Raw genomic sequence first — 22,484 nt, 5'->3', positions numbered from 1 at the left:
GGCTAAATTCTAAAACATACCAGATCTTCCTTAGATTAGAGATGGGTGGGAGGCATGTCTGACTCTACAAACATTCAAGTAATGGAATCTAAAATACTGAAAGCTGTGCTGTTCTTCCTGATCACAGCAGAGCACAGGCACTCTGAGTTCCGGGTGCCATTGCCAGGGTGATAGCTGGATGGTCAATACTTACGGTTTCAGGGCACCTTGTGACACAGGTGTGCTTATTTTCATTTTGTAGATTGAGACAGATTGATTTGATAGGTGGAATGTTTTGACTCGTGTCTTCAAATAGCATCTTTGGCAGACAACAAAGTCGGCACCCCCGGTTCCCAGCTTCTATTTATTTTTTCTGGTACTGAGAATTGAACTTAGGGCATCACCCATCTGAGGTAAGTGCTCCATCACTGAGCCACATTGTTTCCCTACAGTTCCCAGCTTCTTGACTGTCTTCCTTGTATTCTTTTTTTTTTTTTTGGTTTTTCGAGACAGGGTTTCTTTGTAGCTTTGGAGCCTGTCCTGGAACTAACTCTTGTAGACCAGGCTGGTCTCGAACTCACAGAGATCCGCCTGCGTCTCTCTCCCGAGTGCTGGGATTAAAGGCGTGCGCCACCACCGCCTGGCCTTCTTCCTTGTATTCTTATAATTCACTATTGTACATCATTTTTAGGCATGCGAGGCTTTTATAGCTCACTATGGAAACACAACTATCATTCACGATATGTCCTTTGAAATACCATTTCTTGTCTGAAGACATGGCTCAGCAGTTAAGGGCACTTGCTGCTTGTCCTGGAGATCAAAGTTCATGTCTTAGAACCTATATCAGGTGTGCCACTCATCTCTAGCTCTAGGTGCTGGTAATCTGAAACCCTCCTTTTCCCTGTGTGTATGCGGTGTTGGGGGCGGGGGTGAAATGCTCACACATGTTTCATTATATGTTTTAGGGTTGGGAGATGGTCCTGTAGATAATCACTTGCTTTCCAAGGAGGAGAACAAATCCCTACATAAAAAGCTAGGCGTAATGGCATGTGTCTATATTTTCAAGCTCTGAGAGACAGGACTAGGGACTTATTGACCAGCTAGCCAGTTGATGAAGTCTGGGTTTAATGAGAGACCCCGTCTCAAGAAATAAGATGGAGAATAATTGATTATGATAACCTGATGTCGTGTCTGTCTTCCACACATGACTGTGCACCTGTGCATCCACACACGTGGGGGCACACACTCTACATACACACAACGAAACAATACATTTCAGTGTTTTTAAGCAGTCAACTTGAGAACCTTTCCTAAAAATTGAACTTTATAAAAATTTATTTGCACAGGCCTGGTGGTAGTGGTGCATGCCTTAAAACTCTGGAAGGCAGAGGTGGGTAGATCTTTGAGTTCAAAGCCAGTCTATATATCGCTCTATAGAGCAAGTTCCAGGACAGCCAGGGTTACACAGAGAAACCTTGTCTCAAAACACAAAAGCAGAAACATTTATCTGTTCAGTATTCAAAAAGAAGAGGGGTTATAGGACCCACACAAGATTGCGTATGCTCTGACAGATGCATGGAATGAGAACCATCACTGTAGATAATGCAAGGAAGAATCTGGAGACTAAATAAAGGTGTGGCTAATGGGAGAAAGCAGCACAGATGAGAGAGAGGGTGTCAGAGCAGTTTCAGGTGGTGTTGGGTATAGCCCAGGCCCAGCCAAGTAGATGTTGTAATGTCTGTGGGTGCCTGGGGACTCAGTGAACCAATAGGATTTTTCTGCCAGCACCTGATGTTTCATGGCTTTGTAGGGTTAACAATATCATTACTATTGCAAGACTATGAAGCACCCCAGACATAAATGTATTCTGAGTGCCATACTTTTAGATGAGTCTATCATGGCCCAGGGAAAACCATGGCATGTCACCTTGAACTAATTATAAAGAATACAAAAATGGTTGTCTATGGAGCTCTCTGTGATGTCAGTGCTCAAAAATGAGACTTACCTCAGGAGTTCTTAGTCTTATCTTCCTACTGGAATCAGCTGATACTGTGAGTCCCATTGCTCACAGATGCACATTTCAGTGCTTGGGTCTCAGCCTGGGTACTGTGATGAGTGCCTAGCCTTGAGAATACAAGCATGGGAAGTGCCCTTTTGCTCCTCACTGCCAGAAGTGAGTTTCCTAGGGAGCACGCAGCCCTTTCCTACACACACACACACACACACACACACACACACACACACAGAGAGAGAGAGAGAGAGAGAGAGAGAGAGAGAGAGAGAGAGAGAGAGAGAGAGAGAAGGGGGGGAGGGGGAGAGAGAGAGAGGAGAGAGAGAGACGGGGCTGTTTCTTCATCTGACTGAAGCCATATTTGTGTAGTGCTGCAAAAGGTGTTCCTTCAATGGCTGTGTCCTCTCTAGCTTTTGGCGGTAGAGCTGGATTATGTCCTGAGGCTTTAACTGTTGATTGGTTGCAGGTGCTCCCCTTTTGTGCAGTTAGGTCTTCATGGGTTTCAAACTAAAGTTCAATTGTTCCCAAGCATTTGAAGGCAGTGAAACAGATCCCTCCATAGGATTTGTAGTGGCTGACCTGGCCTGAGTCTTTGACCAGAGAAAAATATCTGTAAATCAAATTTGGCAGTTATTTCTTTCGACTATTTATCGATGTGAATGCTTGCTTTATTTATATGAAAGAGAAGATCTTTGATTAAGAGTGAGTGGTACTGACACTGATAAATTTGAGTAGAAGTTTATTTTTTTTGACCATAGAAGCTTAGCTATAAAATGCTGAGTCTGCCCATGGAGATCCTTTTCTGAGGAGGAAGGGTTTCTTCAGTCATGCTACCCTTTCCTGTGAAGACTCTCTTGAGTTCCTGAGCTGGAAAATCAGGAAACAGTGGGCGTGACCTAGAGAATGAATTAACTTTTCCTGAGCAAGTGATCTCTTTTTCTGAGCTGAATGTTTCCAGAATACACTCAGCAAATAAGCATTTATGAAAACGTGGGCAGTGTTGAGATACAGCGAAATACTATTCCCACCTATCTGATTTTAAAGTATTTATAAAATGTAACACGAGAGATTAAGGGGCTTTTGTTTGTTTATATGCATGTTTTCTTTTTGTTTTTTTGTACTATGTTACCGGTATTTCAGTTTATAGAGGGTGGTGAGAAACCAGTTTGCTTTCAGAATGACCACATTCTGTAGATAGTCAATATTTTGACTTGGATTGCTGAGGGTGACAAGTAGAGCCGTAGAGATGGGTGCTGGTGAATGACTAAAGCTGTCCGTGTATTGAGGACAGTGCCCATTAGCTATCGGTTTACAAGGTAACAGTCAGGGTGATTGCATGACTTTAATGTGGACTAATTATGTACTGTGTCTTAATGAATGGATGGTTGCCTAAAACATTAATTCAGAACTTGCCGCAAGCCACCATTAAGTAGAGTAGTATTTGTGGCAGACAGCCCTCTGCAGTTGTACAGTTGCCCTGGTGCTGAAAGGAGTTTCCTTCAGAATGAATAACCTCTCCACTGGAGCACTGTGAAGAGGCCTGCAGAGGAGCATTTTGTAAAGCATTTTCCCAAGAAGGGAAAATTTTTCTTTTCAGTTAGAGAGCTAAAAGGGAATTGATCGCACATCTGTATTCTCTATGGGCTAGGGAACCCTCTAGCACATCCACAATATAAAAAAGTTCTCAGTTCGCTGTGGCATAAAGGCAGCCTTAGACAGCCATGCTTTTAATGCTTTTAATCCCACCATTTGAAGCAGTTGTCCTGAGTTTGAGGCCCACTTGGGTTACATAGTGAGGCCTGCCCTTACTTAAAACAAAAGTTGTACATCTGAAAGGGAGGCTCTGTTAGCATTTTACCAATTGAGTAATTTCTCCAGCATCTCATTAAAAAAATAGTGAACTGGTCCAGGTGTGGTGGTGCACGCCTTTAATCCCAATGCTTGAGAATCAGAGGCAGGCGAGGGTCTCTGTGAGTTCAAGGCCAGCTTGGTCTACGTAGTGGGTTCCAGAGCATCCAGGGCTTCACAGAGAGACGCTGCCTCTGCCCCTGAGTGCTAGGATTAAAGCTGGCATTACTGAACTTTCATAGCAGATTTCTAGTGCCTTATCTCCTCTTTGATTTCAGGTCACGGCACTTTATACTCAAGGTATTGTTGGTGAGACCCTCATTGAGATTGCTGTGAATAATCATGTATTTTTAATTTTGTGTGTATGCATTCAAGGTGTGTGCTTATGTGTGGTTGTGAAAGGTCAGAGGAAACTTCAGTTCATGGAAAGAAGAACTCAGGCAGTCATGCTTGTGTGGCTAACCCCTTTCCCACTGCCCCTATAATTTTATTTAGAAAGATCACAAAAACCTTCAGAAAACTGTGTGTATAATACAGTACATTAAAAATCCAGACAGTCCTTCAGAGGTGGAAGTTAGTGAGTGAATCTGAAGTTTTCCCAGAAGCACTCAGCAGCCCTTGTTTTAAGGCAGCATAGAGCCTGTGTGAAGGGAAGTGGTGGACAGTGGCCCTCTGTTCTCTGTCTCTTTGCCAGTAAGTTCTCAGTCTGCTCCTGTGGATTTGGAATTAATCCATAGTTAAGTACATAATCAGCTTCTGCAGATATATATAGGCTTTTATTTTTTGAGGTGTGTGGGGGCGCACATGTGGAGGCCAGAGGATGCCTGTGTAGTTGGTTTTCTCCTTCCCTATTTCTGTGCTTCTGAAGGGTGGACACAAGCTTGCTGAGCTTTAACAGCAAGTATTTGACATGCTGAGCCGTCTTAAGTCAGTTGCTTTTTGGTGCTTGAAATCCTGACTTCTTTACATTGTGACTGTTGAACCCACAGTGGCTGGCTGGCTGATAGTGTTTCTCCTGCACTCTGTCATTGTTGCGCTTGTGTGCAGAGACCTTTTTCTCAGCACTGGCAGGACAGTCCTACTCAGTCTCTACCAGTGTCTTAAAGTGATTTTCTTCCCTAGTACTTTCAGAGTTGTAAATCTTGTGCTTTGATGTCTGACCCATTTTGAGGTAACTTTTGTGTTTGGTACAGGGTCTATACCATTGCATCTTTTTTTGGGCTGGTGGGTATAGTAGGACCTTCTTTTCCACTGAGTCACTCCTTAGCCTGCATGTTCCCTGCCAGGCTTGTCTATTTTCAGTTTTCTCAGCACCATTGATTAAAAACACTTCCTCTTTGGGTGGTCATTTCCCATATATTTGAATGTTGGGTTTTTTGTTTGTTTTTGTTTTTCTAGGCACATCACCTTAGTCTTAGTCAGTGGTCTTGTTTTTTGATTTGTTTTTTGTAGATCTGTGACAAAATTTCAAGAGGAGGGGCTTGAGCTATCCAGCTAAGTTCTTTTCATGGCTTTTTTGCTGTTTAAAAATCCTTGGAGGCCAATACCCGCACTCAGATGAGCTTTTTGTTTCTAGAGAGCGTCTGTTCCATTGGGCCTTGATAGCAATTGCATTGGCTGGATAGGTCCTGTTGGGTTAACATCGTTTTCTGTTAATAGGTAGTATTTTCCTGCTCATTCCTTAGCTTCTCTCGGCAACGTTTTATAGGGTTTTTTTTGTTTGTTTGTTTGTTTGAGTCTTTCACTGTCTTAGCTTAATCACCACTTGACATTAATTCTTTTAAAATACTTTGTAAATTGAAGCTTTCTGTTTTTATCTTCAGATAGTTGCATCTCTACAATAATTTTTATGTGTAGACTTTATACCCTACTTAACGGAAATCATTAGTTCTGATATTTTGTGAGTGGAGTATGTATGTATGTATGTGTGTATGTATGTATGTACGTACGTATGTCAGGGGAAGGTAGTGAAAGATATCCTTGTGTGGTTCTTCTCCCCAACCCGTCCCCCATCTAGCTAATGTTGGGCACCAAACTTAATTAAGGCTTTGTGAGAAACTGCAGACACTGTACCACTGAGATGTATCACAGCCTCCCTAAGGTTTTCTGCATAGAAAACTTGTATTATCAGTGAGCAGATGTGTTTGTGTTGTCTTTTCTTGCATGGTATTCTTGCTTTTGGTAATTTTTTTTTTTTTCCTCTGTCTTTTTTGTTTTGTTTTGTTTTTCAAGACAGGAGACAGGATTTCTCTGTAGCTTTGGAGCCTGTCCTGGAACTAGCACTTGTAGACCAGGCTGGCATCAAACTCACAGAGATCTGCCTACCCGAGTGCTGGGTAGTGCATTAAAGCCATGCACCACCCCCGCCCAGCTGATCTCTTCATCTTCTGATTTTTCAATTTCTTTCTTCAAAGATTTAAAATTCTTGTCATACTAGTCCTTCACTTAATTGGTTAGAGTTACCTCAAGATATTTTGTGTTATTTGTGATGTTTCTCTGATTTCTTTCTCGGCTCATTTATTATCTGTTTATAGTAGGGTTACTGTGATTTTTGAGTTGATCTTGTATCCTGCTACATTACTGAAGGTGTTTATCAGTTGTAGGAGTTCCCTGGTAGAAATTTTGGGGTCACTCATGTAAACTATCATATCATTAGCAAATAATGAAAGTTTGACTTCTTCTTTTCCGATTTGTATCCCCTGATCTCCTTTTGTTGTCTTACTGCTCTGGCTAGACCCTCAAGAACTATATTGAATAGATATGGAGAGAGTGGACAACTTTGTCTTGTTCCTGATTTCAGTGAGATCACTTTGAATTTCTCTCCATTTAGTTTGACGTTGGCTGTTGACTTGCTGTATATTACCTTTATTATGTTTAGTTATGTTCCTTGTATCCCTGCTCTCTCCAAGACCTGTTGAAGGCTTTTCAGAATCTAATGAAATGATCATGTGGGTTTTTTTTTCCTTTCAGTTTGTTTATATGGTGGATTGCATTGACGGATTTTTGAATGTTGAACCATTCCTACATCTCTGGGATGAAGCCTACTTGGTCATGGTAGATAATTTTTCTGATGTGTTTGGTTTGCCAATATTTTATTGAGTATCGTGGCATCAGTGTTCATGATGGAGATTGGTCTGTAATTCTCTTTCTTAGTAATGTCTTTATGTGGTTTGGGTATCAGGGTAACTGTCACCTCATAAAAAGAGTTTGACAATGTTCCTTCTGTGTCTATTGTATGGAAAAATTTGAGGAGGATTGCTATTGGTTTTTCTTTGAAAATCTTGTAGAATTCTGTGATGAAACCATCTGGTCCTGGGCGTTTTTGGTTGGGAGACTTTTGATGACTGTTTCTATTTCCTTAGCAGTTATAGCTCTATTTCATTTGCTTATCTGGTCTTGATTTAATTTTGGTAAGTGATATTTATCCAGAAATTGTCCATTTCCTTTAATTTTTCCAATTTTGTGGAGTACAGGTTTTCAAAATATGACCTGATGATTCTCTGAATTTCCTCCTTGTCTGTTGTTACGTCCCCCTTTTCATTTCTGGTTTTCTTAATTTGGATATTCTCTCTCGGCCTTTTGGTTAGTTTGGATAAATGTTTGTCTATTTTATTGATTTTTTTTTTCTTGAAGAATCAACTCTTTGTCTCATTGATTCTTTATTGTTTTTTTCTATTTTGTTGATTTCAGCTCTCAATTTATTTCCTGTTGTCTCATACTCCTGGATGAGTTTCCTTTTTTTGTAATAGATCTTTCAGGTGTCCTGTTATTTCACTAGTGTGGGATTTTTCCAGCTTGTTCATGTAGGCATTTAGTGCTATAAACTTAACTCATTGCACAACCTTCATTGTGTCCCATAAGTTTGGGAATGTTGTGCAATCATTTTCATTGAATTTTAGGAAGTCTTTAATTTCTTTATTTCTTCCTTGACCCAGTGGTGATTCAGTTGAGCCTTGCTCCGTTTCCATGTGTTTTTGTGCTTTCTGCAATTAGTATTGTTGAATTCTAACTTTAAGCCATGATGATGCGATAAGACATGGACTATTCGAGTATTTTGTAATCTGTTGAGATTTGCTTTGTTACTGAGTATGTGGTCAGTTTTGGAGTAGGATCCATGAGGTGCTGAGAAGAGGTATATTCTTTTGTGTTTGGGTGAAATGTTCTATAGATGTCTATAACCTCCATTTGAGTCATAACATCTGTTAGTTCCTTTATTTCTCTGTTATGTTTCTACCTGGTGGACCTGTCCAATGGTGAGAGTGGGGTGTTGAAGTCTCCCACTTTTAGTGTGTAGGGCTTGATGTGTTTTTTAAGCTTTAGTAATGTTTCTTTTACAAATGAGGGTGCTGTTGTATTTGGGGCATAGATGTTCAGTATTGAGACTTCGTCTTAATGGATTTTTCCTGTGATGAATATGAAATGACCTTCTTCATCTCTTTTGACTAATTTTAGTTTGAAATCTGTTTTGTTAGATATTAGGATAGCTACACCAACTTGTTTCTTAGATCCACTTGATTGTAAAACCTTTTCCCAATCCTTTATTCTGAGATAATATCTATCTTTGTAGTTGAGTTGTGTTTCTTGTGTGCAGCAGATGTTATGCCCAAATCCCCGCAAAAGCCAACAAGGAGACTGAGTCCCATATGTAAAAGTAAAGATCCTTTATTTTAAACAAGTTGGCAAACTCAGTCTCTCCACATGTCCAACTTACTGGAATATCTGGAGAGCCCCTAGCTCAGCTAGAATTGGGTTTTTATAGTTGTAAAGGTGGGGGTGAGGGGTTTCTGAGATTTAGGACCCTTGATTGGCTGACATTTGTCTAGGGGTATCGTGGTGAGTGTGTACTGGGAGGAGGTCCTATCTGCAGCAGTTGGAATGCTGGGCATTTCCTTTGGATGGTCTATTTCTGGGTGGTACTAAGTAATTTCACTTTGTGGTTCTTTCTGCAACCAGGTATTGCCTCAGGGTAAACTACTGAGACCCAGGCCTCTTATTAAATTTATTGATGGCCAAGTTCTACTGTGGCAGGTGATAATGATTGGAAGTAAAGAACTTCCTTTGGGTGACCTGCTGATACTTAGCCTATCATGGCTGGCCCCCACAGCAGAAGGATGGATTCTGTTTTTGTATCTAATCTGTTAGTCTGTGTCTGTTTACAAGCAAATTGAGTCCACTGGTATTAAGGGATATTAGTGACCAGCGATTGCTAGTTATTTTTGTGTTTGTTGTTGTTGTTGTTATATGTGTAGGTTTCTCTTCTTCGGGATTTGCTGTTGTGTGATTGTCTATTTCCTGTGTTTTTGTGGGTGTTGCTAATTTCCTTGGGTTGGAGTTTTCCTTCTAGTACTTTCTGTAGGGTAGATTTGTGGATTAAATCTGGTTTTGTCATGGGATGTCTATGTTGGTTTTGTCATGGGATGTCATGGGATATCTGTGTTGGTTGACAGCTTTGCTGGTTATAGTAGTTTGCGCAGCTGGCATTTGTGGTCTCTTAGTGTCTGCATGATGCCTGACCAGGACTTTCTGACTCTCATTATTTCCATTGCGAATTAGGGTGTAATTCTGATAGGTCTGCCTTTATATGTTATGTGGCCTTTTTCCTTTGCAGTTCTTATTATTTTTTCTTTAATCTGTATGTTTAGTCTTTTATTTTTATGTGGTGAGGGAACTTTGGTTCTGTTTATTTGGTGTTTTATAAGCTTTTTGTATTTTCGTTGACATGTTCTTTGGATTGGGAAAGTTTTCTCTTATGATTTCTGTGCCTTTGAGCTGGACTTCTTCCCCTTCAGTTACTATTATTCTTAGGTTTGGTTTTTTCATGGTGTTCCAGATTTCTTGGATATTTTGTGTGAAGAATTTGTTGTATTTAACATTATCTTTGATCGATGAATCTATTTCCTGTATTGTATCTTCAACACATGAGATTCTCTCTTCCATCTCTTATATTCTGTTGTTTATGCTTGCTTTTGTGGTTCCTGATCATTTACCCAGATTTTTTATTTCCAGATTTCCCTCGGTTGTGTTTTCTATTGCCTCTATTTCAGTTTTCAAATCTTGAATTATTTCACCTGTTTGATTGCCTTTTTTTTTTTTTTTTTTTTTTGGTTTCCTTTAAGAGATTTGATGATTTCTTCCAACTTTTTGTTTTTTTTTTCTCTACTTCTTTAAGGGAAGTTTCCATTTCCTCTTTAAGGGCCAAAATCATCTTCATAAAGTTATCTTTAAGGTCATTTTCTTTATCTGCTTTGGGACATTCAGGTGTTTGTTGCTGTTGTAGAATCCCTAGTTTCTGGTCGTGCTGTATTGCTCTTTATATTGTTGAGTGTATGCCTGGACTGCTGTCTGCCCATCTCTTCCTCATTGGAACATTGGAGCCTGTGTTTCTTGGGTGTGTTGGGGGGGGGGGTCGTCCCTTTTCCTCCAATTGTTGTAGTTGGGGACTGGGGCTCTGTTGAATGCTTCAGGTGTAAGCAGGGCAGAGCTTTTGGTACTTGTTCCTCCTCCCCGAGCAGGAGGGTTTGAGGCTGAGTTTTTGAGGCCACTGCTATTGCTGTGACCACCTGCAGTGTTGAGTCTTCCTTCCTGCCTTGTGTGGGAGCTTTAAGTTTTCCTGTCTTTCCTGTTTGCTGGATCTTCTACTGATGATCAGGGTCCTTAGACTTTTCCATTACGTGTGATGTTTGTTGTGACTTGTGTGTGGCATTTGTTATACTGAGGCAGTTCCTTTCTAGCTCTATTTTTCTGATCTTTTTAATTTATTATGAAAATGTGTGGTACTTTGTGACAGTTATTTTTGGGGAGTCTAATTTGGTTTGTGTACATGAGTGCAGGCCTGCAGATGCCAGAAAAGGGCATCTAGTGCCCTGGAGTGGAAGTTACAGGTGGTTGCCAGCCACTTTGCCTGGGTGGTGGAACCGAACTCAGGTCCTCTAAAAAAAAGTGCTCCTGGCTCTTAACCACTGAGCTTTCTCTCCAACCCCCTTGAAGTGCTTTGTTATGCAGTATATTTTAAGATTTACCTCACCACTTCATAGAATTTATTTAGTTCTGGAATGCAAGGATGTTTCAGTATTGAAACTGATTGTTGCAGCCTATCACACAAGCATAAAAATGATCAGCTCAACTGGCACACGAACATTTCCCAGCCCAAGTCCTATCCTGACAGGAGCACTCGGTTATCCAACATAGAAGGAAACTACCTCAACAGAATTGAAGCCTCACATGGAAAACCCATAGGCAGTGTCTTCGCAGAACATGTAGGATTAAGAACACAGCAAAGATGTCTATAGTCACCTCATATTTTCTCACTGAAAAAATAATTTGTAGGCTGGATGTGGTGACATTCACCTTTAATCCCAGCACTGGAGAGGCAGAGGCAGTCAGATCTCAGTGCTTTCAAGGCCATCCTGGTCTATGCAATGATTTCTGGGACAGGTACATGAAGAAACCCTCTCTCAAAAAGCAAACAAAACACAAGAAACAAATTTGTAAGAGATCTTTGTGTAATTAAAGTAGATACGTGCCTATCAGGAAATAAACTCGATATTCAGGGAATTTGTGTCTTGCACTTTGACATTGTCCATCTTTCTCCTTCATTGTAATGTCTCAATTACAGTTTGTTTGTGTGGGATGAATATGTGTGTACGTGTGCCACAACCAGTGTGTGGAAGTCAGGACAGCTTGTGGGAGTCCGTACTGTCTGATGAGCCGTCTGCCAACCCCTGTGTCCTACTTTAAAATTCTTTTCCTGACTGGGTGGTGATGACTCACATGCCTTTAATCCCAGCACTCGGGAGGCAGAAGCAGGCGGATCTCTGTGAGTTCGAGGCCAGCCTGGTCTACAGAGTAAGTTTCTGGACAGCCAAAGCTACACAGAGAAACCTTGTCTCAAAAATCAAACAAACAAAAAAAATAAAGATTTTTTTCTTTTGCCTAAATATACCCCCCTCAGTTTTATTTAGTTATTTGTTTTTGATCCAAAGGGATTGTTTCTCTCTTAGAAAGTCTGTTATTTTCTGTCCTGATTCATAGGTTCCTCTGAGTTTAAATTCTCTTCGTATGATTATAGTCTCTCGTTTTTGTGTTTGGGATTTTCTTTTTATATAAGTTTAGCATAACACAAATGAATTTATTGTTTGCATTTTTAAAATCTAGATCAGGGAAACTGAAGGTTTCATGTGTTCTGGTGAACTGGACCAGTATGACTGGAGGTGTCCCCAAGAGCCAGGGACAGTTGGGTCCTAGGCCCAATGCTTTATCAGTGTCCTTGGCTGTTCAGTCATTGAGTTCTGTGCTCCGTCAGGAATGTCAGAGCTCAGCCTGTTTGCTCAGAGTCCTGCTACTTTTTTCCACTTTTAGTTTTTAGCTTTTATTGCATGAGTTTGGTTATGTGTACATTCACACGCCTGTGGGAATCCATTCTCTCCTTCTACTGTGTGGAGAACAAACCCGAGTTGTCAGCAAGTACCTTTACCTGGTGAGCCATCTGGCTATCCCTATTTAGTATGTTATTTGTCTCGCTTACTTTGTTCATTCAGGTTCACTGCAGGTACCATGTGCTTGAACTCCTAATTTAGTAGCCTTTTTCTGATAGCTACACTGATCTCCATCTTCCCTTTTGTATAATACTTCTTCTAGTTAGCACATCTGAGGATAACAAACGCTGCCTCATTGAGCATCTTCTAAGATGATTCTTGTTTCTCTTGACACATGGTTTTAGTATGGCCCTAAAACCTCATTCTTCAACCTCACCTCACTGTTTCTTTAGTTCTTCCCCTGCGGACCCTTCCTGCTTAGGTAACTTGTTCTCCTTGTTCTGCCTCCTCAGGATGCTGCTCTCATTACACTGATGACCGAAGGTCATTGTTTCCTAGGTTGTCATTGTTGTTGCTACCTGGATACCTCTCAGTGAAATCTTCTCATTGTATATTTTTACTTATTATCCACATACCTGTAATGACCTACATTTTACAGTTGTTTAATGAATTGTGAATCGCTTGTTCACTGATCTTTTCCCACCTTTTCATCTGTCTTACTGTTCTCAATATCTGCCCAGAATGCCATACATTTGCTGAATTGCCTCTCTCACTCTGATCTGAAGAAAAAGACTTTGGGAGCCAAATGCTAATTACTGTTGATGTAATGAGCATTCCTAGAGGAAAATCAAGCAGTTTTACTGTTCAGGATGTGCCAGAATGAAGCCCTAGGGATGTGTTGGTCCTGTTCAAAATGCACAAGCCATGTAGCATGATTGATACTTCCCCCAGGTGGATAGAGGCTGCTGCCTCTGACGCACATAGGGTACACTTGGGTTCAAGTGTCCTGTCAGCCTAATTAAGGAAACTGATTTACTGGTGGAAGTGGGAAGAGCAGCTGAGAAAGTTATGGGACTGTAGTTGCTTCCACCAAGTTTCTGGAAATCAAAGTGGAGAGCCAGACCAGAGGTGGGTGACTCAGCTCTTCTCTGAACTTGATCATGTGATGTTTGTCCTCAGGGTGAATTCTCTGGGAGTCATATTATACAGCAGGCTATGTTGACTTATCCAGCTCAGCCATGAACTAAATATAACTTGTGTAGTTTTTGTTTTGTTTTTATATTTTGTTTAGTATTGCAAGATGAAAGTCATATTGGAGACCCAGTCTTGAGTGCTTTCTTTTATAAATGGCATTATATCCTCCTCCTGTACTATTGCTCTGATATTTAAATACAGAATAGGAATTGAAGATATTCTTATTCCCTAGAAAGCAACTAGGTACCATTTCATTTTGTTTTTTTGTTCAAGTAGGCCCTTTTAGTGCCATCATTGATGCAGCGGTCATTGTTAAATTTTTATGTAAGAACTGTTTTCCTCATAGCAAGTCATTGTAGGTATTTGTTGGCTCTCCTCGCTGTTTAATACTGGTGGCAGTGCCCACATAATGGTTCGCCCTCACTCCCCGTTTAGGAGTGTTTATGCCACGTGTGCTGTGACTGAGCGTTTAGTGTGTCCAGATGTGATCATGACTGTGATACACCAGCCTATTTATAGTGTGGCTTTTGAGGGCAAGAACACGGAGAAGCCCAAGCACACATTCTGCTCATTTATCTGGGAAACTAGGAGTTATGATGGACACTTCCTTTTGATACTTGGGTGCCCCTGTTCTTTGAGGTTCATCATAAGTACCTCCATTAACATGAGTTCCAGATTATTTTAAATGGCAATGTATACCTGGATTCATTGGGAAGGAGGTACAGTGTTCTGTTTGCCCAGTGCCTGGCTGAGTTGTGATAAAGGGTCACCATGCGAGTTTACTCACCTCTCATGGAGCTTGGTGCTGTATAGAAAGACAACACAGTGAGCTGTGCACTTGGTTTCATGACTTATTTTACTTTATTTAGAGACAAGAATCTCTATGCAGCCCTGGCTAGCTTATCACTCACTCCAATTTGGCCTTGAACTCACTGAGATCTGCCTGCCTTTCTGTCTCCGGAGATCTGGGATTAGCAGTGTCTGCTGGTTTGCCCAGCCCATTTCACTTTTAGAAGAATGTTAATAAACTGAGATCTGCCTTCCAGCATTACATCGTTAGACGTTAGACTGTCCAGCGCTATTTCTATTTCAGTACTTTTTAGTTAATACAGTCCTTAGAAGTTTTGTGCTAACCTACAATGGAATTGTAATCGTGTGTCTTCTGTTTGATTTCACATCAATTGGACCTGACTCGGATACCATTTGAATGGAATTACAACAAGGCCACTAGTTAGATGTGGTCCCATATTTACTCCTTTCCTAATTGATAGATCACATATTGTTCTTTTTTAATTATTAAAATAAGATAGTTCTGATTTTAGAACAAGGTAAAGAACTTGCTGCCAGACCTGATATCTAAATTCTATCCTGTACCCTCATGGTAGAAAGAATTGACAGCTCAAGTCCTCTGACCTCCCCAAGTACCATGGTGTGCATATGGGTACACGCATAATAAACAAATACATGTTTTAAAAAGGTTCTAGAACAATCTAAAGTTTAGCATTTTGCTGAACTGATAATTTGTTTCAAAGAATAAATAATAAAGATTTAGGTTGACTCGGGTGCTGTACAGAGACGAATTCAGATTTGCGGACAGGAAGAGAGACTACTGTTCCTCTCTCCTCTCCTCTCTGAACTTTTCTTGCCCCACCAGTTGCCACCAGTAGATGATTTCCTTTCCTTGAGTCCTTTTAGGTCTCTGATGTTTCTTGTTGGCGTTTGGGGCATTTTGGTTTTGTTTTCAAGTGACAACTCTTGTATGTAAAATGAGAGAGTGTTTCTTTTCCAAAATGGGAAAATAGTGTTTTCTGCCTCGATTCTTAGTTTCCTTCCTTGGAAATGAACTATTCCTCACAATCCTCTTTATAGAAAGATCCACAAGGAAGCAGTGATGGTCAGGTGTGTGCTGATAGTTGTGTTGCTGTCTGCCATCCCCTGCCAAGTTCTGGGGATCTCTTGTCGTCCTAGCAAGTGCTGTGCTGACCGAGCTGACCTCCCTGCCTCGCAGTATAGCACCTTCCCCATTACATTTCACAGTACTTGGTGTGAGCCTGTTCCCCTGCCCTCGGTAGCCCATTGAAGTTTGATTTTTTTTTTAACTATCCTCATCTTTTTTTAGAGTTGCATGGCTTGCTGGTGCACATGTGTCCTGCAGGCTGTTTACTTTTCTTCTTAGACTGGAAATTTCAGCCCAGCAGTCTCTGACATGCTACTGCTGAACCTCTCCAGCATGTGAACTGCAGCAAGAGCTATGTGTTTTTGTTTGCTAAATTTGTCGCTTTCCATTGTAAAAGTAGAACATCCATCTTAGTTCTGTGTGTTTGTTTCTGAAGTCTTTGTAACCCATGTGCAGTCTTGTTGGGCTCATTTTCCAGAGGAATTAACCTTGAAACTACTGTAGAAGTGGAGTTACAGCTTTTTGTAATGACAGAAAATGTTGACTACAGGAGAGGAAAGCTTATTAATTATTTCTTCCTATACCTGTGCTTAACAGAATGCTGGCCACATGCCACTATTATTATTATTATTATTAAATTTATTATTATTATTAAAATTATTATTAAATTTAAATTGAGTGGTTAAATTGCAGTTAAACAGAATGGTTAGTACTTGTAATTGAGTAGCTAATTTGCATAGCTAAATAGCACTGTCAGGTCTGAGTGCTGCTAATCTCAGCTCTTGGGAGGCAGAGGCAGGTGGATCTCCCTGGAGGATGCAGCCAGAGCTACCTAATAAACAAAACAAAAAAAGCATGATCAATACTTTTCTAGTGTAATCAGTTTCTGATTTGCAAAGTGGGACAGTTTTGGAGGGGCTTTGCTGGCTGTATAAAGAGCTAGCACTGCTGTACTATGCACTTTCAATAGTTAAGATAGTTAATAAGACTGTTTTTTTGGTGTTGGGATGGAGCGCATGGCTTTCTTTATACATCTGGCAGGCTGTTGCCATTAGATATGGGCCCAGTGTCTTCCCTGTGCCTCCCCCCCCCCACTACTGCTTTGCTTATTTCTAAATTAAGACAAGGTGCCAGGTAGTTGCACAGGCCAGTCTTAAACTCACTCCATAAGCCCAGAATGACCTAGAACTTATGATCTTCCTTCTCATACACGTTATTTCTATGTGCAAGACGCCATGGTATTGATATATGTACATTTACCTAATTCTTTTAAGATTATCTCCCCAGATGTGGTGCATTTAATACCAGGACGTGGGAGGTAAACAAAGGTGTGTCTCTTAAGTTCAAAGCCAGCCTCGATTACTTAGTGAGTTCCAAGACAGCCAGGGCTACATAGTGAGGTCCAAATAATAATAACTAATCATCACCATCTCTTCAGAAGTGTAGAATGGCCGGGCGGTGGTGGCGCATGCCTTTAATCCCAGCACTCGGGATGCAGAGGCAAGTGGATCTCTGTGAGTTCGAGGCCAGCCTGGTCTACACGAGCTACTTCCAGGACAGGAACGAAAGCTACACAGAGAAACCCTGTCTCTAAAAAACCAAAAAAAAAAAAAAAAAAAAAAAAAGTGTAGAATTTTCCTGTTTGGGTTGGTGGAAGCATGAGTTTCATCTATAGACTGTATTCCTAGAGATGGAATTTTGGGGTCAGGGAGGTCAGTATTGTAAAGATCACCCTACAGACCTTGAGAAGTTTGCAGCTCGGCTACTCAGTCCTTTGTGTGTACAATCTCATGAACACACCATATTAAGTTTAGTCCAAATGGCATTATTTGTTTAAGTTGAACAGATTACCTTAAAACAAGAAATGACTTTTTATCTCTGAGTTCTGTTTAAAATCTTAATAGCAAGTAGCATGTGAAATGCACTGAAGGCTATGTGTTTTTATATCACCATTGTTTTGTTAGCTAAATTTGTTGTTTTCCATTGTAAAAATAGAAAATTCATCTTATGTCTGTGTGTGAGTCCCTTGTGTCTATCTCTGGAGTCTTGTAGCTTATGTGCAGTTTTGTTCGTCTTCCAGTGGAATTCACTGTCAAAATCAATGATTAAAAATCATTGTTATTGCCTGGAGAGATGGCTCAGTGGTTAGGAGCACTGGCTGCTGTTTCAGAGGTTTTGCTTTCAGTTCTCAGCAACCACATGGTGACTCACAACTGTGTAGAAAAGATCTAGCTCCCTCTTCTGGCGTGCAGGCATAATACTGTATACATAATAAATAAAAATTATCGCCTTAAAAGTTGTGTGACTAAGACCTTCTGCAGCTGACTTGTCTTCGTTATGTTGACAGCTATCAGGTTATTAGGATATAAAGTTCAATGAAACACTAAGCTACAGAAATCTGAATATTCGTCTATGGTTCTTATGAACTTGAACAGTATACAGGAAGTGCTGTGTAGTCCTTGTGAGACTAAATCACTTTTTCTTTCTGTATTGTAGTGTCAGATATTAAATCTGAGGGCGTTGTATGTGCTAGGCAGTTGACCTACCACAGAGTTCCAGCTGCAACCTCAAGAAGGCTTTGAAAGTCATTGTAAAGGGAGAGTTGTCAAAACCATTAGTAATTCTTGAAATGTTACCTCATCAACTTATCCCTTGCCCTCTGCATTTGATGTTATGCAGCCAGGTCAAAGAATCTTTGCACTGATACTGGCAAGATGGCTTAGTGGGTAAAGCCATTCACCACCAAGCTTGATGGCTAGAATTTCATTTCCTGGGTCCACATGGAGGCAAGAGAGAACCAGATTCTGACCTCTACATACACGAAGTGACACATGAACATGTGCAGGAAGAGCACTCATACCAAGAGTAAAGAAACACAATATAAAAACTAAGAAAAGGATGTTTTGAGCTGAAGAGATAGATTAATGGTTAAGGATATGTACTCTTGCATAGTATCCCATGTTCAATTTCTAGGACCCACATTGGGTGGCTCAAACTATCTGTAACTCCAGCTCCAGGGTACCCAACACTGTCTCCTAGAGTCTGCAGGTACCAAACTCAACGCATGCACATACCACACACAGAAACATATTCACATGGTGAAAAATAAATATTAAACAGAATGTTTTTTGTTGAAGTGTTTGTGTAATTTTTAGTAAAACACTGTAGTAAGTTAAGAAGTCCATCAAGAAATGTGGTTAGTCATTCTTTATGTGTAGGAAAGGAATAAAGGCTTTGGAGGCATCTACTTCTTATACTGCTTAGAGCATAACAGGACAAATGCCCAGTGAGAGAGCTATTGGCAGAATTCCTTACCCAGTGCACTGATGAAGAGCATATATTGCTGAGGGCACAGTAGCTTATACTGTAACGGAACAGTTTGTGTGCCTGCACCAGACACTGTGTTGTGTGTGTGTTCCTGCACAGACACTGTGTTGTGTGCTTTTGTGTTCTACACCAGGTGCTGTATGTTGTGTGTGTTCCTGCACCAGGCACTGTGTGTTCTGTGTGTGTTCCTGCACCAGGCACTGTGTTGAGTGTGTGTGTTCCTGCACCAAGCACTGTGTTGTGTGTGTGTGTTCCTCCACCAGGCACTGTGTGTTGTGTGTGTGTGTTCCTCCACCAGGCACTGTGGGTTGTGTTTGTGTCTTCCTGCACCAGGCACTGTGTGTTGTGTGTGTGTTTCTGCACTAGGCACTGTGCTTTATATGTGTATGTGCCTGTACCAGACACTATGCTCTGTATGTGTAACAGTGAAAATACTTAAAAAGGATTTAAAAAAAAAAAGTATGCTACAGCAGATGCTTAAACTACAGGAAAATAAAATTCTTGGTGGTGTATTGCTATAATAGTTTGGGAACGGTGATGTGGTTTTGAAAGGTACATTGTAAACAGCATTGACAGTACCTCTGGCTAGATGTGTGCTGTTCTACTGAATAGAAAAGCCTTGTTCCTGAATGCTAATTTGTGGTGTTCTCCATTGGCTACGTGTGTGGCCTTTGTTGGCCAATGTGTTAGACATACTAAAAATTTGACTTGTCAGTCACTGTTGCTTCAAGTCACTATGGCTACCAGCATCTTTCCAGCATGGTCCATGAAAATGCAATGTCAGATGCTCTGAAGGGTCTGAGGTTGAGCAAGAGAGTTTTTCTTTGTTTATACACAGCATCTTAAATCTTTTGAGACAGGGTGTCCTGTTTAGTCCTTGTTTGTCTCAGACTTCCAATTCTTGCACCTACACCCCTCAACTTCCAGGATTTAAGATGTTTACTTTGATGTATATTTTCAAATTTTTAAAGAATGCTTTCGACTCTATTAACCAAAATTGGTAAGAAATCCACATGCCTTTTGAAAAAGTTGATATGGAGAAGTTTTTCGGTGCAGTATGTAATGAAAATATTTTTGGTAAGATAAAATGAAATCTTGAATCAGCTTGTTCAGTTCTATCTAATTATTAACTATGTGTAATAATGGGGGGGGGGCTGGAGAGATGGCTCAGAGGTTAAGAGCACTGCCTGCTCTTCCAAAGGTCCTGAGTTCAATTCCCAGCAACCACATGGTGGCTCACAACCATCTGTAATGGGGTCTGGTGCCCTCTTCTGGCCTGCAGGTATACACACAGACAGAATATTGTATACATAATAAATAAATAAATAAAAATAATTATGACCAGGTAACTTACTGCCCTGTTGTTCAATTTGTGCCTAGACTTAATAGGATTGGAGTAAGGAAAGAACTCAAGACAGTCTGTGGTCTTCTGTCTACTGTTGAACTGTCTGGATGGAGGGGGTCACTGTTGAAGCATTGCTCATCACCCTCTAGACTCCACATCCATAGCCCCCCCCAACATGCACACACAAGAGGTAGATGGGATTTCAGCAGGTTTTTTGTACTCCTAGTTTGATAAATTTGTGCCTAGATTTGGGTTGCTGATAGCACTGTCAGGAGGTGTACACTAACTCTGAAATCTCCATTGACTAAGTTACAACTTTAAAAACAAAGCTGCAGACCACAGTGCAAACCACTTCTGTGTACTTTAAAAAATGTGTTGGATTTGAGTTGCTGTGTCATATATATTCTTTAAATGTTGTTTTTGCTATTCTCTGACAGACCCCTTATCCCTCTGGACAGAATGCAGGTCCAACCACACTGGTCTACCCTCAAGCCCCTCAGACAATGAATTCACAGCCTCAGACCCGGTCTCCGGTAAGTGTGCAGCTTTCTTTGTGTAGCTGCTGGGATATTTTTGTGAATCCTCACTGTGCTCTGGGAAGACTTCTCACCATCATCATCACCACTGCCACTACACTGCCAGTGCTGGGCCGGCAGCCTTTGCATTTGCACCAGCTTAGATGCAGTGGTAGTTTACATTTTTCAGGGAGGAGAGGGTGGAGCTGTGTGCCCTGAGCTTTCTTCTGCACAATCCAGTGCACTCAGGGTTTCTCCTCCACGCCCTTCACGTCTTGTTTGTGTTGCTCTGATTTTGAAAAGTGAAACACAATGATGTTAGCAGCGGATGGGATTTCCTGTGTGCCTCAGACTTGAGTGCTGGGGAAGTGGGGTTTCTGAACACGTGCCACCAGATCGCTCTAACCACTCGACAGTATGATCACGTGCATGACATTCACCCAGATGTATTCATTTCTTCAGTAGTAGATTTATTGTCATACAGATGTAAATGCAGTCATCCTCCTTGTTCACCCCTCATGTGGATTGCAGCACTTACTAAGATGGACTCCAGGTCATCCTCCTGTTTCACAGTGCACAGTGGCTTCAGCTGTCCAACTGTTAGCGTCGTTTCCTACCCTGCATGAGTAGCTTTGGGCAGAAGGTGTCTGTAACATCTCATTGTACCCCACATCCCTCTTTGTACTTGAGCTCTGTGTATTCTTGGAATACAGGGATCTTCTTTTTGCACCCCAACCCTGCTTTTTTGCTTATAGCATAGGAAGGTTATTGCATTAGCTCCTGCTCATTTGATTTTATGCATGAAGTTTGAATTGTTGAAGTGTTCCAGAGCCCTGCTTGAAGAACTAGGAGAGTCTAGACTGCACATAGTGGCCTGTCTTTCTCACCTCTTCCTGCCTTCCTCTCCCTTGGTGCCTTTTCCAATACCTGTTCTTAGATCCTGGTCCTCCCCAGAGGTCAGAGGAACCGTTTCCAGAGTTGTAGGACTTCAGTCCTTGTTGCCTGCTTGCTTGTCTCCTTTTTCACTGAAATGGTGAACCTAATGTCTGGTGCAAGTTTTGTTCTGAGAGTGGTTTGGGGATGTGGATACTTGTCTATTGGATGGGCCTGAGATCTCAACAGATACTTTTCCATAGGCCCCGGTTCTGATTGTTAAGCATGGAATGTTATGGTAAGCTCTTACTTCAGAGAACTCTCTGGCCCTCTCCCCTCTCCCATTTTAATGATTGGGGAAGACAATCAGAGTGAAATTACATGGTTAGAGCTTGGCGCAAAACCCGACTGAAGAGCTGCATCTCTAAACCAGTTTTCTTGACAGCCCAGCAGAACAGTGCCAATACATTGCACAGACAACTGGAAGAGGAGGAAGGTTTTGGAACAGACTCCCGTTTACAGGTCCTTGGCTGGAAGAGGCTGGATAAAATACTGCATTGTAAGCAATATAACAAACTGTACTTCTTGCAGGCAGCAGTGCCTCTGGCACGCATTATTTCTGACCACATCCACATATTGGCTGATGAATAGAAATGTATTGATCACTTCTTCTTTGGAAGTTCAGCCTGGCATGCAAGTTTCTGCCAGGCACAGTGGGAAAACCATAACAAATTGGGTGGGTCTTCTATTGGGAATCAGACAGGAATAATTAACGTTTTACATTTTTTCCACTTATTTTAAATGTGAAGTGGAATATCCCTTTCTGATTTAAATCTAAAAGATAATTTGAATTTAAAAGATAAATCTCAAGGCTTCTTGTCCACCCTTTCTACTTTATAATTGATTAATAGGGGGCAATTGTCTGCAGTTATCAGCCATTTTTTTCCTGTGGTCATAAACTCTTCAGATGCCATCCTTTATGCAGTTTTTTTGCCATTTCCTCTGGTAGTGACTGTTACCACCCACATTACCAAAACCCACAGGTAACACATTCCATTACATGCCCAAAGCAAGTGCAAGACTAGCAGTGCACAGACTACTCTTGCTTATTGTTTTGGGTCTGATATCTTTTTTATTTCATTTGTCTTCGTGTTGGGAGGGTAGAGTTGCAGTGAAACTT

The 22,484-nt window shown here is 41.1% G+C and overlaps 1 protein-coding gene across 1 annotated transcript in view; it reads left to right on the top strand.

The window, feature by feature from the left end:
* The window catches only part of Eif4g3 (eukaryotic translation initiation factor 4 gamma 3), a 239,637-nt gene that overhangs the window by 86,099 nt on the left and 131,054 nt on the right, over positions 1 to 22,484 (top strand). Inside the window, 2 exon segments of the mRNA XM_042055219.1 lie at positions 20,354 to 20,449; positions 21,750 to 21,863. Of these exon segments, the coding sequence (XP_041911153.1) occupies positions 20,420 to 20,449; positions 21,750 to 21,863 (144 nt within the window). The 5' untranslated portion in view covers positions 20,354 to 20,419.

Source organism: Arvicola amphibius, chromosome 6, assembly GCF_903992535.2.
Source record: "Arvicola amphibius chromosome 6, mArvAmp1.2, whole genome shotgun sequence".
NCBI classification, from domain to species: domain Eukaryota; kingdom Metazoa; phylum Chordata; class Mammalia; order Rodentia; family Cricetidae; genus Arvicola; species Arvicola amphibius.
The sequence above is the reverse complement of the archived record's forward strand: the minus strand, read 5'-3'. Positions and strand labels throughout refer to the sequence as shown.